Source organism: Dermacentor andersoni, chromosome 1 (genome assembly GCF_023375885.2).
Source record: "Dermacentor andersoni chromosome 1, qqDerAnde1_hic_scaffold, whole genome shotgun sequence".
Lineage (NCBI taxonomy): Eukaryota > Metazoa > Arthropoda > Arachnida > Ixodida > Ixodidae > Dermacentor > Dermacentor andersoni.
Genome location: NC_092814.1, coordinates 38726375 through 38744540, shown reverse-complemented (window position 1 = coordinate 38744540; position 18166 = coordinate 38726375). Strand labels below are relative to the sequence as shown.

At 42.1% G+C, this 18166-nt stretch overlaps 1 protein-coding gene across 4 annotated transcripts in view; it reads right to left on the bottom strand.

Annotated features, from left to right (window-relative positions):
* Positions 1 to 18166, bottom strand: part of LOC126545252 (coiled-coil domain-containing protein 186-like) — a 142087-nt gene that overhangs the window by 74282 nt on the left and 49639 nt on the right. For all 4 annotated transcript variants that reach the window (XM_055061332.2, XM_055061331.2, XM_055061333.2 and 1 more), the window contains exons 9-10: positions 9006 to 9186; positions 1779 to 1853 (exon numbers count right to left, since the gene is read on the bottom strand). In XM_055061332.2, coding sequence (XP_054917307.1) covers positions 1779 to 1853; positions 9006 to 9186 — 256 coding nt within the window. The remainder of the gene's footprint in view (positions 1 to 1778; positions 1854 to 9005; positions 9187 to 18166) is intronic.

Genomic DNA, 18166 nt, shown 5'->3' with positions numbered 1-18166 from the left:
TTTTGGTAATTCAGGTTTCCAAGCCCTGCAGAGTATGTTAGTAGTTTGCATTGAAGTTTCTCGTAAATCCGTCGCGCGATATAAGTAGTATTTTTATAGGCATAATTTATGTTCGGATTTTACGACGGCCGCATTTTACGACACTTTTTCGCACTCCCGAGAAAGTCGTATAATCGGGGTCCCACTGTACTTGTCAGTAGTAGAGAAAGAGTTAAAGCTGTTCACGTAAACACATGGTTGAACTTCGACAGAACAATGTGCACAAATATTGAAAAAAAGCTTTTGTAAGCCAGCCATAACAAGAACCTATACAACCAGCTCTATGCATGTAAATACTATGCAGTTATCAGAGGCATAACTAAAGTCAAGAAAAACAGAACACCATTTGTCTATTAAGGTTCAGAACAAGCAGGCATTGTGGTGCGGCTGCATTAATTAACACACAAGCCCAAGCTGTACTCATCCTATCAGGTTGTAGCATATCGTCAAAAGTAGTTTGCTTGTTTTGCTTGACATAATGAACCAGGCTTAACAGCAGGTTCTTCACTCAGGAGGCAAACAAAGATCATATTTATAAGCTTGGCCTATATTTAAACCTGACAATGGTATTTAAATGCAGTGCTCACTATCAGTAGGATTGTTATTTCCAGCTATTTTTCTGCCAAAGAAATTCAAAATATTGTTACGGAAGGATGAAACAAGAGAGAGAACGAAGAAGATCGGAGACGCTGGCTGCTGCATGTTGTTGGTGGTCAGCCACCTTAACTACTCTGACTCAGCCTGTATATATATTGTAAATATAGTCTTTCTATACTCGCAACATCCCCATAACAATATAGTTGAATACGCAAGTAGGAAAGCATAGTAGGGCCATGGGTTGGAGTCAGGCTCAGGCCCACCAGTTCAGCACATGAGTGCCCAGTTTTTTAAACTAGATGCATGCGCACCAGAATTGGACCACCTTCTTGCACTGCTTTGCCCTTGGGCTGGACGTGGGCCTGACTCCAAGCGAAGAAAAATGCGAATACCACTCGTACGGCTGCATGTGTGCAAACCAAGCCATAAATTCCCTCCCACCATGCTACAGTACAGTGTTGGCAATACAGGGCTCTGCATTCTCAGTGATAGAATTTTGCATACAACACTTTGCTACAACGAATGCCTGTAAATGAACACAAGAAATATGTTAGCTTTGTGCTTTTAAGCAAATTTTACTCGGTGATAAAACCTTTTGGCTGTAGCTCTTGCAAGAAACGTCTGCAAAGATAAGAGTTATGTTTTGTTTCTTGCTCAACCAGGTTAGTAATGCCGTTGTGTACACGAGGTTACGAAGGAGTGATAACCTTGTGTCAAGAATGAAACGATAGTCAGCTTTTTGTTTTGGATAATATTTTCTATACTGCCATTTCTTACGGCAGTACAACAGATGGCGCCTATGCTATTCAGTAGATAAGCTACCTATTTTTTGGCTAGCAGACACTTAGTTTTATGTATGGCCATTATCGAGCTGGGCTGATTGAGAGAGTAGATGTGCACCATAGGGCCAAGCCAGGCTTAACTTTTTTTTACAGTACCCCAGACATAAACTGGAGAGCTAAAGGGTGAAAATAATGTCATTACGTGATCATCACACAATATAATATAATATTTATGATTGAAATGGAACCATTAAGGAGATAAATAAAATAAATGCAATGTTTACTTGTAATTGTCTGCATAATGCATAATGTAGGACTTCAAAAAGAGCATGAGAAGACAAGAGTGGGCACAGGGCTCACCAGGTCTCGATTCTGCTTCTTCAGCTGCGCAATTTCCTGTGTCAGCTTGCCATTCTGCTCTTCCAGGTTCTGGGCCTACACATTCACCATATGAAAAGAGAGAGAGAAAAAAAAACAATACAGAAAAATAACCATTACACGGCAAACACCCTACATTGAAGCATTTTACATTTCAAGTAACGTGATTTACAGTAAAAGACACGGCAAGGACTATGTGTAGAAAGCCAGGCCATGGTCTTACTACAGTGACAGTTGTGTAAATGTTGACTAATGGAGCACAATGTCTATAATGCTCTTACACAATTCTCATACGAAAAATGCCGGCACCCTTCAATTAGCTACTCATATACCATGCAGCAACCTATGCAAATTGACTATAAATAAAATAAGTGCATAGAAATAGGCTGCTGTAACAACAGAGTCCTCAATAATGCTGCATTAAGTCAACTTTTATACACAAATGCATCCTGCGAATTATGCAACATGCTCATCAGCTTTCCTATGAGCATGACTCTGGTTAACTTGGCATTCTTGCTAAAGTAAGGCAGCACAGCAGTTGTGCTATGCTGTGCATATACATTTATGTGGACTAAACACTGGCCTTATTGATATGTTAATGCTATGTAGCTCTGGTATGTTCTATAAAAGCACAAGGAGATGTGAAATTTACAAAACTTTTGAAGGCATAAAAGAAAATGCGAATAAAAAAGTATTTTTCTAGAAAATTTGGAAAGATTGAAAAAAGTATCCTGATTGAACTACCTTATCATATTGAAGTAAAAAGAATTGCATAAGAGGGTCTATATGCAAGAAGATGCTTCCGAAACTTATGCCAAGATGATAACATCCTATACCATACAACCACACCTTTTTATTTTATTTACTTGGAGACTCTTGGTAAAATTTGGAACTCATCTACCAACAACAAAAGCTGCTCTTTAACTCTGTTAGGAAGAGGAGGGGGGTGCAATGCCTGAATGCTTGTAGAACCTGAGTTTATAGGACAGTTTTTGTGTATACATTGTGAATTAGATGTTGCGCTCTCACCATGGCAAAAGTTAGGTCAAATGTGGGGGTGCCTTTAGAAACACAGAATAGTGGAAAGGTGCAGCCATATGTAGATTCTGTTCTGCCACCTGCTTAATACCAGTTCAGCATATGAAAGTTTCATGGATTCTGCAGGAAAACGAAGACCAATCCTTTTTCTTCCCTAAAATTCTTGTTGAAGCCAAAGTGCCAGCATATAAGTGTTAGATCGCAGATTTCGAAGTATTTTCTCATATTTGTGCCATTTTGGTGCAGGAAATTTTTGCAAAACTTGCTGGGTTGAGCCTAGTTTATGTGAAGTGCAATGTAGCCCTTCATTATTTAAAGGGACCCTCACCAGACCACATAGAAAGTTTCGGTTATGTGATGGAAGTTGTTACATGCCCTCTAAAGAGCGTCCTGCCACAAGAATTTTTCAAAATGGTTCATGAATAGCCAAGATAGAATTATTTCGGTGCCGCAAACCCATGATTTCAGGAGGTGAGGGCCACTGCCAAGAGAGACACTGTCTCCACTTGCCCCGTCTAGCCTCCGCAAGCGAAATTCCTTCCCTGTATTCTCTCATACACGGGCTCAAGGATTGCATGATGCATATGTAACAGGCCCTGCCACAATTTTTTTTCCCCTCGCTTTTTTTACTGTGCGGCGCACTTCCACTGACGGCATCGCACATGAGCTGTTGCGTTGGTCTTGTTTCGCATAGCAGATGATTTTGCACGCTGTCCACGAGCGGTACCTGACTAGCGGTATAAGTCAGTGCTACGTGAATACTGAGGCAGACACAAGCGGGTCACAGAGCATGATCGCACGCTCAAACATTGTAGAAAATGACATACTTTAGTTGTCTGCGTGCGTGACTGCATGACGTGGGGATAAGTAGACAAAACAAGAACACGCATGAACATGCAAACAAGAACACGCAAACAAGAACACGCAAGAACACATTATTTCTCTTAACTTTAATTCGTCTACTGAAGCAACAGATTACACAAATAACAGATGTTGCTTTGAATAATTCTCGAAGTCACGTGTCACTATGAGCGACGTCATAGCAGTGCGATGTAGGTAGGCGCACTTGTGCAATGTACGTAGACTCTCCGGCTGGGAGCACGGCACCCGAGATGAGAAGGGCAAACGGCATCCGGTATGAAATTGCAGCCCTTTCTACAGCGTGTAGCGATGTAATACTTAGCAGACATGATCGTTAGTGCGCATTGTATGCACGGTGCTTGTCAGCTCAAAATGGCCAGACTTGGTGAGGGACCCCTTAAAGAAAGTTATCTTGACCAAATTCAATGCTTTTGAATTCCATGATGTCATGAGCTGGTGCGGGAAATTTAAAGATGTCCCCACTAATCTATAATCTTGCATCTTATGTCTGACGAAGCATCCTTTGATGTTTGCAAAGAATTTTAGCAAGAACGGAGCTACAGTAAGCGCAATATTCGTTTTTCTACGACTGTATGTGTTCCATAACGGCTGATGTAAGCTTCACTGCGATACAGACATGTATTGTGAGATCATACAGCACATGAAAATAAAAGTAATACCGGCCTTAGGACCTGAGACTATGATAAAGTGGGTTGCGCAGTACAGAATCTCAGGTGCTGTCCATGGATTGGGGTTGCCAGGGCATGCTGGGAGGTGTTCACGCACAAGATCGGCTGACTGTGATTCTCACTTTTCCAAACAACACACTGTGTGCACTACACCACACTGCAGAACGATGATGCGGCAAAGTGACCTCACCACAACACCTCCTTTATTCAACTGTTGTTGTTGCCTGTCGAACATTTCACCGGGTACACAGCACATTCGCCTGCCACCTTTCTTCTTTTTCTGTGGCATGCTTAAAGGGCAACTCTGGCAATTTTTCGATTTCCACTGATCTTAATAAAATTTTGAATATATGTTCTCTTTTGCACTCTGATTATCTATGCCAAGCAATATGGTTGCAAGTAATTTAGTTTTCTTGGAAATCAATTTTAAAGATTGGTCGCATTCTCGACTCGATTTTTTACTGGCCACCCTGTGCTTGTGACATGACAGACTACACCACCACTGTTGCTGAAATCGTTGCTGAAATTGCCACTGTCTACTTCAGAAAATCTGTAAAAGATCCCTGTGTTGTCAGCAGACATCATCAGCTTCGCTTCCTTGGCATTAGCGCCACGTGTACTGCGTGTTTAGCATGCGTTCTGAGTGTTTACATTACGGTAGCGTAAGATCTGATGTCATCGACTTATCATGACGTCACACGAAGCAGCTACCAGTTTCAGTTTGGTATCTCATTTATTGGTTATTTAAAATTATTGATGAATTTTTAAGCAAATTGAACCACCCTACCAGTGACAGGACTGTCAATGCCATTTGAAAATGCCAATATCCTAATTTGGTTAAAAACACCGGGATTGTCCTTTAAGGAAGTAAAATAATCACAAAATGCTTGACAAAGGTTGACAGAGGCTTGACAAATGCTTGACAATAGCAGCTCGCAACTGACAACCATGAAAGACAACTGAAAACTTCGAGAAAAAAAAAAATAAAAAAATAAAAAAGGAAAACATTTTGCACAACGCATTTACATTTGTATTGGCAAGAGCTGCCCGGCGCACCCTCTTGCCAAAAGGTGCCACCAGGGAAAAGTGCGGCACTGCATGTTTTTGAAAAGAGGGTGTCTGAATGGTTTCTCCAAGAGAGACACTGGTTGGCGCCTTTTCTCCCTCGCCGCCGCTCCATGCAGGGTGGGGACATTCTTTGAAGGGGTACTCGCCGCCTCGACCGGTCTTTCCTGACCGTCGCCACCATTGTGGATCTCACTTTGCAAGGTGACAGATGCGAGGAAGCAGCTGCGGCTGCTTGGTGGCTCCCTTTTTAGGTGAAATGATTGGCTGCTGCATGCCCATGTGCACGAACAATTCCAGAAATGGTTTGGAAACTTTACCATTTTCCGACAAAACCAAAGAGAAAGCTGCTATGGATTGTGAAGATTAGGCGGAACCTTGCTGTCATGCTGACAAAAAGTAAACAAGAGTGCGGAGAAGTGGCGGCCAATGTCATCGATGACTGAAATTTTTTTCATCAAAGAACTTGAAACAAATGAATGCCACATCCTATTCTACAGTGGCAGATTTCTTTTAAAAGGGATGCTGCCAGCTGTTGGCAGGATGTGAGCAGTGCAACACTGCCCTGTTATGCTCAGGTGACAGTGAGCACGCACACCTGACTCTTCTTAAAGAATACAGACACGAAGGTGGCAACCTTACATATCCAAGTGAGAATGTTCTGCTGAAGCTGAAATCATGTGAAGAGCATTTCAGGAGCATCATAAGTTGGACTGAGAGCTTGCTTCACTTGAAGTTCCCTTTGAAGGCTGTGACTGAGTAATGAGGAAAATGGTGCGCCCTTGCATGAAGACCTTCCATGAGCACAGCAAGTCTGTAAAGAAGCGCGTGATCTCGAGTTCTGCAAGGCTGAGGCTTCACATACATTTGCGCCATGGTGGTGCGAACGGCATCAACAAACATGGAAGCAAAACGTGGTGGGGCGAGCCTCCAGTGACCGAAAAAACTGGTCTGGCTTTTTATTGTGTGCATTGGTAGCTTTTTTCTTTCAGAACACTTTATTATTTTATTATATTTTTTTTTGTGCTCATAGAGATTGCCTTTATTCATGATAAAATACCACATGTGCAAATAAAAGAAGTATTGTGATCTTTGAGCTGATTAAGGTTCTGATTTTTGCAAAGGAGTTATTCTCAGTGAAAATGATGATTGTCAGAGCGATACGAGACATGGTGTCACTGATGTGGAATGGGTCTGCGATCCTCCACTGCTAATTTTATTGGACGCTTTTATATAAAAAGGAAGTTCAAAAATGCAAGAGGTCTACAACAGTAGCAACATGGTAATTACTCTCACTTCCTACCCTCCTAGAGATCTATAAGAAGTTCTTTCTTTCCTCTCAATGGTCGTGCAAAATAAAGAACACAAGATTCATTTATGTGGACGCAGTTTCACACTCACTGTCAGCTTAAATTTAAGAGAAAAAAGCGATCTGATAATAAACCTTGATTCTCCCTCCATCAGATCTGTTAGAGCTACAAGGGTACACACCATAGGTGGTGAAAGAAGGCAGGTTTAAACCATGTAAAATTGGTCCCAAGCACACAAAGAGAAAAACTATACCGAGCGGCTGACAAGCCACACGGCCACCGAGGAGCGTGATAAGTTGCGGTCATAGGAGACAGCGTGCAATAACTAAATTAATGTAGTTTGAGTGTGCAAACAGTCTACGAACACACACATACGTATTCTGACCACTCTATATTGTGCAAAATGCCTTTGGTTGCAAAAAACTAATGCTATATGCGCGCATCGGCAGTGCATTCCGTAGGGAGCAGACGACTCGGTTGTCCCCACCCTGTACAGAACGGCGGCAAGAGGGAGACCATTCAGGCACCCTAGTGAAAAGGTCCATTGTCATCCACCTGATGTGTACAATAATTCAACCTTGCTCTGCAGTCTACTACTACTGGCTAGCCTACTGGTAGAGCAATTGCCCTGGAAAGACGTTGGGTTCTGGGTTTGATCCCTGGATCAGGATGAACTTTTCTCCAGTTGCGAAGCTTTCTTTCTGAGAAACCTGCATGGGTTTCCCTCGTGGCTTATACCTGTGCCACACGGGGGAGGGTAATGCCATTACAAGTTTAAGACCTTAAGTTCCTTAATGCCATTATATTTCGATCGCTGCTACACGCGCATACTTAATGACATTAATCGTTGCGATGGCTGCAGTGAAAAGGTTAAGTTTGCTTGCCAATCGTAATACAATAACAAACAGTTATCTAGGGAGCAGATGTTTAAGAAATGGCATGAGAAACATTAATCGGCGTATTGTATGTAGTTTACTTCATGAATGTCATTGTTGCACCCAGCCGTGAACTGTTTGAAGCCAAAGCTAGCTCGAAGGCCAATTTATAGCGTAGCCAAAGCATTGAAATTGGGAAAAATAACACTCACAGCTTCAAAGCTCTCCAGCAGCGATCCTGAAGAATTTGACCGTGTGCTCCAATTTTCATCGGCGTGAAATTTGAAGGCTTCAGTATGAGGCTAACAAGGCAAGGAGCCGCCGCCGTGCAATCGAACAGCTTCTCCTGGCTAACGCACTCACAATTAGTGCTGTAGCCGTGAGCAGTGGCAAGATCGCCTGCTGATCTCTACAAAAATAAAGAGCTCCGTTTAAAAAAGTGAAGAATATATTAGTTGTTTTTATCTACAAGTTTGCTTAATATCATGACAATATGGTCACTACGGCCACGGCGGGGACATTGTAAACGAGAGTACGCATTCGACGGCCAAGTGAGTTGTAATAATTGTAAGAACGCACTACGCCGCGAGAAAGAGCAACTTTATAAAGAAAGTGAAGAATATATTAATTGTTCTTCACTAATAATTAGTTTAGTCACGTCAGAATATGGAGACATTGTGAACGAGAGTACGCATTTGACGGCAAAGTGAATTACGAGAACGCACTACGTTGCGAATGGCATTAAGCGTTAATGCCATTAAGCATGTCCGTGTGGCACCCCGCGAATGACATTAAAGTTTAAGGCATTAGCCAGTTAATGTCATTTTCTGTGCCCGTGTGGCAGGGGTATTACCCTTGTAGCTTTAACCTTGTAGCTTTCCTTTGTAGCTTCTTGCTACACTCGGGCGGATGACAATCATTCATGAATCCTCCTGCACCCTGCGGGCTTCCACAGAATTGATTTGCCAAATTCTAGTTCTAGTTCCTCTGAACTTTTGCGGCAGCAGAAAAGCCACTGGCTTAACTGAATGTCTGGTGCATCAGTGGTTTTACTCAGACTGTTGGATATACTTTTTTCCTCTATCCCCACCCTTGAAATTGAACACAATTTTTTGAAGGATTTATCACTTTATGCAGCAGGTAAGAATAATCCAGCAACACTGATAACAAGTACAGCGCTAGAAGCATGCCCTGTGTACCAAGACATCTGCCATAAAAGGATTATTTGATTTTTTAACCCTTTCCTCGCATGAGTTTGTGATACACAGTTAAGAGACAAAAAAGTCAAAGCCAACAAACAGCAAAGACTTCCGCAACAGGCAAGCTGGCAAATGCATGTGTTGCTGAGCAGACAGTGGGCCCACTGGTCACCTTGAGCTCCAGGAGGCTGTGCTCCGACTGCAGCTGGACGCTCTTGGTGGTGAGGCGCTCTGTGAACTCCAGCAGCTCTCCCTCTTTAAGATGGCAGGCCTCCATGTCAGCCTGCATCTCGGCAGCTGACTGCCGCAGTCGCTCTACTTCCTGCTGCGAAGTGACCACTTTCTCTCGCTCCCTGCACAGAAGCCCACCCACAGTGTGCTCAAAGAGACAGTTCAGCACTAAAACACACAATCAGTAAGACAGGTGAGCAAGTAATGCATGAGAAATTCAATAAGTGCCTCCGACTTCAGCAAAGAATTTAACAAAGAAACAGACACCTACACCCGCCGTGGTGGCTTAATACCTATGGTGTGCCCTGCTGAGCATGAGTTTGTGGGTTTGATTCCCAGCTGCGGTGGCCACATTTTCATGCGGGAAAAATGCAAAAAATGCTCGTGCATTGTGCACTGGGTGCAGAACCCCATGTGGTCAAAATTAATCTGGAGTCCCCACTATGGCATGCCTCATATCCATATTGTGGTTTTGGGACATAAAACACAGGAATAATTTTTTTTTTTTTTTAATTACACCTCAGTTGGAGTTAGCCTTTACAGATTCGTACTCCTTCCTCATTAGAATGATTGGCTCCCCCAATGCGACCCCTGCAACCCTGAAAAAACCATCAACCACCTCCTCTGCCAAAGCACCCCAATGACGCCTAAGGAATTTTGCAGCCTCGACATTCGAGCTTGTTGGTAACAACTCATCCTTGACTTGGAGCAGTATACAGGAGATAAAGGACGGAAAGAGAGCGGTGTTTTGTCTTCTATGTTTCTGTTCCTCGTCTTTCGCACTCTGCTCAACTTAAAGACTACAAGGAATGACACAATATACTGTCAACCACTTTTTACTTTGAATCTTATCATTGCGACCTCTCGTTCCCTCATAAAAAAATTCAAAGCAACAAAAGTTCACCATATTGAACTTTTTTGCCATCTGATAAAAGAACATAAAGATTTTGTGAGGTCCGCAGCTCCTTTTATGCTTTAATCTTCAATGAGTTGAGCTCATCAATGGCTGTGATTAGGGTTCTGCATTTCAAAAGCTTATCTTGGGGCCAAATTAGAGGGTGTTCTTTTGCGATTTTATAAAATAGGATTTTATAAGAGGTTTTTTTCTTATGATGCAATGAAATAAGGAAATTTTGGCCTTTAGCATTATTTACCTTTTAGTTTAGCCCATACCCAATAACAGCCTTGGTTACAAAAAAAAGCAGCACATCCAGGAAATGTATTTTTTTTTAACTTTCAGTCAGCATTTGAGGTAGCAGAACAGTTTGTCACTCTTAAAGGGTCCCTGAAATGGTTTGGACAAATTTGACAGACACGTAAGGTACAGGTACAGTAAAACATTAATGTCACAAATTAAGCATATCATATTAAGAGAGCTACAAATGATTACAAGTTACCCTCCTCCCTAGCCATGCTTTTTCTCCTCAACTTGTTCGCCAAGCGACTCGGGCTAAGCTCTGCCCTCACTGGCTCTGCATCATGATCTGACATCGTGTCGTCTACTTCCGGTGTCAGCATGCGAAGCCACTCCAACCTCTCCGTTATTCGCCTGATCGTTGATCCCCAGTGAAAGCTATCTAAGTAGCCTGCGTTAAGGGCGTTTTGTTGCAGTGCCGTGCGTGTCTGGCATTTCGATAAACAAAGGTGTGCTGGGTGTTTTGATGGATAGTCAGCGGCGTTAACTAAAGCCCATTCATACTACTACCACTGTGATGATGGGGCTTTCGTGTAAACGTGAGAGGACTGCACATTGCAGACACCTGGTGGTGCAGAGTTTAACCAGTCAAACTTGCTGTAGCCAAGTGTAAAAAAAAATTCACCAATGTTTACGATACTCTATAATGCGATGTGTTTTCATTTCCCAATATATTAACTGGCGTGGGCGATGTGTCTCATGCGGCACATTGTAAATAGAGCTAAGTGTGGTGCATGGTTGACATGTGAGCGCGATTCACAGCCATTGCTGCAGACAGATCTCCGCTCACGGAGTGCTTTGTTTCCATATATGGTATCGGTGGTGTCATCGGTGAACAGACGCCACGTGCTACTCTGGCGCCATCTCGTAGCCATCGCTGCCGCAGAGCCCATCTTGCGCGGCACTACGCCTTTCTTTTTACGCTTTCGCCATACCCTTCTCCTCTGCTTTCTACCTCATGGTTCAGTTGCACCCTCCTGCTCCGCTTTCCTCCTCGCACTCTTTTTGCTATCACTGTATTTCATCCACTGCTGCACTCTGCATTTGCTTTGCTATGATGGTTCGCTCGGTTAAGCTGAGGGCCGACGCCGATGGAGGCCAACGCTTAACGCAGGAACAGGTACCTAAGAGCTGCGCTCTACCAGTTTAAACATTTAAAAATGACAACATGTTTGTGATTATGCTACTGCTGAAAATTAACACAGGCAGCAAAGTAGAATACACTTGGATACTGCTATATTAGCTAGTTAGGAAAGGTTTATCGTGTGAAATGCAACTATTTGAGTTCACGACTGAATTGCATTTCAACCTGGACAAAAACCTGCAGACTGACTGCATATTTTTATATTTTTTAAAAGTCTTTGATCACGCAGCTCACTGCTGACTAATTTCTAAACTATCTTCCTTGTGCATAGATTCACTAATGCTATCTTGGATCTGTAACTTTCTTACCAATCAGCAGCAGTTTACTGTTGCTAAAACTTTTTTTCTCCCCACTCTTTTACGTTTTCTCTGGTGTGCCACAGAGCAATGTCCTCGGTCCACTACATTTCTTTATCTATATTAACGACTTACCGAATAACACATCTTACGTTATTCACATATCCCAGCGAACATATAATTTTTGTTGACTACTGTATAATTTACCGGGTGATTACTAGTACTGATGACTACGTAAAAATTCAAAATGCTCTTGACCTTATTAGCAGTTGGTGTAGCACGTGGCTATCGCTTAATCCAAATAAATGTAGTGTCTTTCCCTTGCAAACATTTCCATTCAAACTTTTCATACTATATAATAACAAAGCTATGTCTATAGTTACTTCGTTCAAATATCTAGATGCAACCGTGACATCAAACTTTTCCTGGACTATGTATATCAACGTCTGCAGAAACGCCTCCCTGTCTTTTGGCTATTCACGCCGAAACCTGTGTAAGACACCGACTAATGTATGCACATTAGCATATTTAATATTTGTGTGCCATAACTAGAATTTGTTTCTTCAGTATGGTCCCCTCACTACATTTATTTAATCACTATGCTAGAATCAGTTCAATTCATCTCACAATATTACAACTACAACACAAGCATAACGCAAATTAAAAACTATTTATCAATTCCTTTTTTGAACACTTGCAATGATGTAGCACGTTTATCGCTGTTTCACAAGTACGTTCACGGACCAAGGCCATCACCAATAACTCTGCAAGTCTCTCCTTCACCTAACGACGATTTCATAATCATCTTTCTTTCACGTGCATCTATGGTAAAACAGACAATTTTAACTCATCTGCGCTTCCACGTGTCATTCACTTGTGGAACGACCTTCCCGATATCATGGTAGCAGAAGCTAACTAAGAAAGATTCCATCACGACATAAACATGCATTTTTTACTTTAATTAACTTCTTGTCTGCATTTCCAGTCTTTTTTGCTCTGAGGATTTTAGACTTTCTGTAAACTGGATCCTTCATTGTATCATTATTAACAAAGTGTTCTTATGATTTGTATAATTGTACGCTCCTTATAGTATGTAAAATTTTGAAGCTCCCCTTACCCATTGCCCATTCTTAGGGCCTGTAAGGTATCTTGAATAAATTAATAAATTAATAAATTGAATAAAGGGGCAGGTGGAAACTTAGGGGAGCAGTGCCGCTGCAATCGGTATTGATGTACATTTTTGAAACTTTATAATAAATTACATGCTTTATGCAGAGAGCTTAAATGCATCCCCTAATGATCAGAAGGACCTGTCCTAGTGACTCTGTACAGTAAAACCTCGTTAATTTGAATTTCATGAAACCGAAATAAAAATAATGACAAAATTAGCTGAATGTCAAATTATCGAGGGCATCAAGGAAACAATAAGCAAATGCATACTACACTACTGCATACTACTAAGTGATAGGTAGGGTAAAGTGCAGTGATCATAGGTTAGTAAGGGCTAGGATTCACCTCAATTTCAAGAGAGAAAGAGCAAAATTGGTCAAGAAGAAACAGATCAAACTAGAGGCAGGAAGGGTAAAAGCAGACAAATTCAGGCTGGTACTTGCAAACAAGTATGCAGCCTTAGAACAGAGAGATGACGATGACATAGAGCTAATGAATGAAACGGTAACTAGGTTGGCTTCAGAGGCAGCAACTGAAGTGGGAGGCAAGGCCCCAAGGCAATCAGTAGGCAAGCTCTCCCAAGTAACAAAGGACCTAATAAAGAAGCGACAAAAAATGAAAGTGTCCAACTCAAGAGATAAGATAGAATTTGCGGAACTGTCAAAACTGATCAACAAGGCGAAAATAAGTGATATTCGAAACTATAACGTGAGAAAAACTGAAGAAGCCGTAAAAAATGGGCGTAGCCTGAAATCAGTGAGAAGCTAGCAGCCTGAAATCAGTGAGAACCTACCAGTACTATGCTGTTACTCTAATGTCTAAGTTCTTTTTTTTTCACTTTTCTGTTATATTGCCGGTTGTGTTGCCATTTCTACTTCTGGCTCGTACCTTACTTTATTTTTGTATTTTTAAAAATTTTTCTTGCCCGACGTCTACTAGCATGTATACTAAGTTTTGTTTACCATTATACTAATGAGTTAACCATTGTATAATAATGACCATAGTGTTTCTTGATGCTTTTGCCCCCCCCTTATGTAATACCCTGAAAAGGGTCCTTAAGGGTCAATAAATGATGATGATGAAGGAAACTTGGCATAGGACAAACCAAGATGTATGCACTGAAAGATAAGCAGGGTAATATCATCAGCAATCTCGAAGATATAGTAAAAGCAGCGCAAGAATTCTACACTGACCTGTACAGTACCCAGAGGAGTCGGGATACCTCAATTAGAAACAGTAACGAGCAGGACACAGAAACTCCTCCTATAACTAGCGATGAGGTCAGAAGGGCCTTGCAAGACATGAAACGAGGAAGAGCGGCAGGAGAAGATGGAATAACAGTCGACTTAATCAAAGATGGAGGAAACACAATGCTTGGAAAACTGGCGGCTCTTTATACGAAATGTCTATCGACTGCAAGGGTCCCAGAAAACTGGAAGAATGCAAATATTATACTAATCCACAAAAAGGGAGACGTTAAAGAATTGAAATATTAAAAGCCCATTAGCTTACTTCCAGTATAATATAAAATATTCACTGAGATAATTTCCAATAGAATAAGGGCAACACTTCAGTCAACCAAGGGAACAGGCTGGCTTCAGGAAGGGACACTCTACAATGGATCACATCCATGTCATTAATCAGGTTATCGAGAAATCCGCAGAGTATAATAAGTCTCTCTATATGGCTTTCATAGATTACGAAAAGGCATTTGATTCAGCAGAGATACCAACAGTCATAGCGGCATTACATAATCAAGGCATACAGAATGCTTACGTAAATACCGCGGAAAATATCTACGGAGGTTCTACAGCTACCTTAATTCTGCACAAGAAAAGCAGGAAGATACCTATAAAGAAAGGGGTCAGACAGGGAGACACAATTTCTCCAATGCTATTCACTGTGTGCTTGGAAGAAGTACTCAAGCTATTAAACTGGGAAGGCTTAGGAGTAAAGATCGATGGCGAATATCTCAGCAACCTTCGGTTTGCCAATGACATTGCTCTATTCAGCAACAATGCAGATGAGCTACAACAAATGATTGAGGACCTTAACAGAGAGAGCGTAAGAGTGAGGTTGAATATGCAGAAGACAAAGATAATGATAAATAGCCGGTCAAAGGAAGAAGAGTTCAGGATCGCCAGTCGGCCTCTAGAGTCTGTGAAGGAGTATGTTTACCTAGGTCAATTAATCACAGGGAACCCTGATCATGAGAAGGAAATTCACAGAAGAATAAAAATGGGTTGGATCATATAGGGCAGACATTGCCAGCTCCTGACTGGAAGCTTACCGTTAATGGTAAGCTTCCAGTCACATTGATCATCAGTACAAAGTTGGTATTTTGTCATGCAACACTAAAAGTTTTTCACAATCATTCCAGCTGCGAACCTCGCGTGACTGGAACCATCTTCCCGCCGAAGTTGTAGGCCTTATTAATTATGAACAGTTCCGTGAAGCCTTAGCTAATATTGTATATACAGGTGCCATTTAAACACTCATGTAACCAACTGTCTTCGTCTTCTTTTTGCAGTGCTAGTGATGCGGTAAATGCAAGACGAAAGGCTTTAAAGGCACAAATAAGCATGACGCATTCTGGTGCTGCTGTTATTGATGTACGATTTCCACTGATGACTATGGTGATGCAAACTCCGCCACTTCATTTTGGTGAACGCTAACACCGTTTTTGCTCTTTTGCATCACACATTTGCGGCGCTCTACACTCGCTGAGCTCCGAGAGTTGTCCGAATCAATGTGTGGCCAAATACGTCCGAATTAAAGAGCTTCATTGCAATAAATAATGCATAAGCCTCCTGGGACCAGAGGACGAGACCGAATTATCCGATTTTCCAAATTAACGAGGGGCGAATCAATGAGGTTTCAGTGTATGTTTGTACAAAATTGTCAAAATCATTTCAGGGTTACGCCCAGACCACATGTTCGCTCGCCAACGTGTACAAGCTTGCGTCTACGTGTCTATGTGTGTTGGTGGACGGCGTGCGACAGCTTGTGCGCATCAAAGCATGTGCGAGCGCAGACATCTGCACCAGTCAGATATGGGCACTCAGGCTGGCTCGCATTGCTATGTGCCTGGAGCCATGTCACCCAGAGGTCAGAGAGCACGGTTGTCTGAGTGTCATGGCAACCTGCGGCAGCCGCGGAAGCTACGCAGCTACACGCATGGCTGGGGTGGACTATGCGTGCATGCTCTCTCGAAGCGCACATGTTTTCCAGTCCAGCTTTCTCCTGCACCTGATGGATAGTAGCCAAATCCAGACTGTGCATTTTGAAGCACGAAGTTATGTGTGCCAAGGCGTCTTGGCAGTTGTGAGTATGCGCTGGTGCACATCTGTTGTAGATGCTAATTGCCATTCCTCACGAGACGCAGCAGGCACAGCGGCACCTAGGAGTGAACTAGCACATGCTGACAAGCATAAGTGTGGTCTGGTGTTTTTAGTTTGTACCTCCCACACTCTCAATGACAAGGATAACAGCCAATCGTGAGCAAGGAGCTTGCAATATATATATGTTACAGTAGGTGCTGCTGAAGCTGCAGGGTGCGTTTGGCTTGCTTCATTACATTGGCTAAGCTAACTAGCATCACAGAAAATAGAAGTAGATGAGAAGACATCTGCACAAAAAGTACCTGGCCACACAGCTTTTCCTCGCGCAATGTCTTTCCTGAGTGCACACAGAAGGCGATGGGTGGACTGTTGTTTCTGCATTCTCACAAACTATCTTAATGCATACAAATTCAGGCTCCTGCATGTACATGTTCCTCCACAACAGATCTTGTCACATGGTTTCAAACTGACTTCATGGTGCAGAGTCAAGGCACTACAGAGTCTATGCCATACAGCACAGCACTGATAAGACGCAATACCAAGTTTCATATAAAACTACTGATCAGCAAGCTGTTGCTGGAACTAGTTTATTCCAGCGTTCTTCTTTTTAACATCACAGATATAAATACAGTGTGAGTACGCTATCTATGAAAATGGAATGAACAATAACTGCACTGAACGTTGGCACGGTCACCGATAATATGAGTGTCAACCGAACCCATGCATGCTATTGACTAGTGGCTGGCTGCAGTTCATATCAATGACAATAAAGTTGCATAAATAACTTACAGCTTTAAACTTTGGCAGAATGGTGCATATAGAAACTTGTATGATGTGCCATAAAACATAAGCACAAAAATGAAATTCCCTTCAGAGTCCCTTTAAGCAGCTGCTTGAGAGAAAAAGCATCGGAGTGTTGCCCAAATGGAAGGTTTCCAGTCAACTGCTAAATAAGTATGTTAAGGAAGATAACTTCTGCTATTATTAGTCCTTTGACAAAAAAATAGGGTGCACAGGCTTTCATGTAACACAGTGCAGGAGATAAATTGACAAAAACCTCTCACGTGCTATCACACACACTATCATCACAGCCACAGTCCGCCTTTACTAAATGCACCACTTGACCAGGAATGAATGCAATCCATTAGCGTAAAGAAAAGCTGCGTTGTTGCAAATGGGATCTACTTCAAAGTTCTTTCTGGCTTCTAACAAGTGGGCCAAACAGCAAGATGTTGACTCCTGTGAAATACTTCCTTCAAATGGAGTTTTGGGAACCAAGAAGCAGTGGAAGAATCCCTCTGAATGGTTCTTGCCTACATTAGATGGTCTGAAGATGTCACAACACACTATATATAATGATGGTTGTTGTCTTTCACTTAATAAGTGGACAGCGACTGCCAACAACCTCTCCAATGCTTGCGCAACTCTATGTGAACCTAGAAGAATGTAGGGAACCGAGGGGCCTGATTTTTGTTAGTCACAACATTATTAAGCCAACAGAGAATGAAGCCAAGGAAACCATAGGAGAAATTTGTTGTCGTTTTAATTGAAATGTAGAACTGATAAGGTAAAGATAAATGAAAGTGACAAAAAAAAAAAAAAAAGCCTATGGTGCGAGCCAAATCCACAACCTCCGCATTACCAGGCCAACCTAGTTGCATAACATGATTTACTCTCTTGGCGTGGATACTAAAATCTCAGCTCAGTTAGATTACACAACATTTAAAACAGATGCATTACACAAATAATACTTGGCCCCTTTCCATCAAAAAAGTATGTCAGCATGGGTGTAAGTTAACAAAATGAGTGGTACTGGATCTTTACATGGCAGGAGCACAGTGCACAAGTTGGTGCAACTTATTTATGCTGTAGCAGCATGTACTATACAGGAGCCAATAAGAAGCCTGCGTTGATGAGCACTAAGGCAGTTGGAACAACATTGTGGGCACAGATATA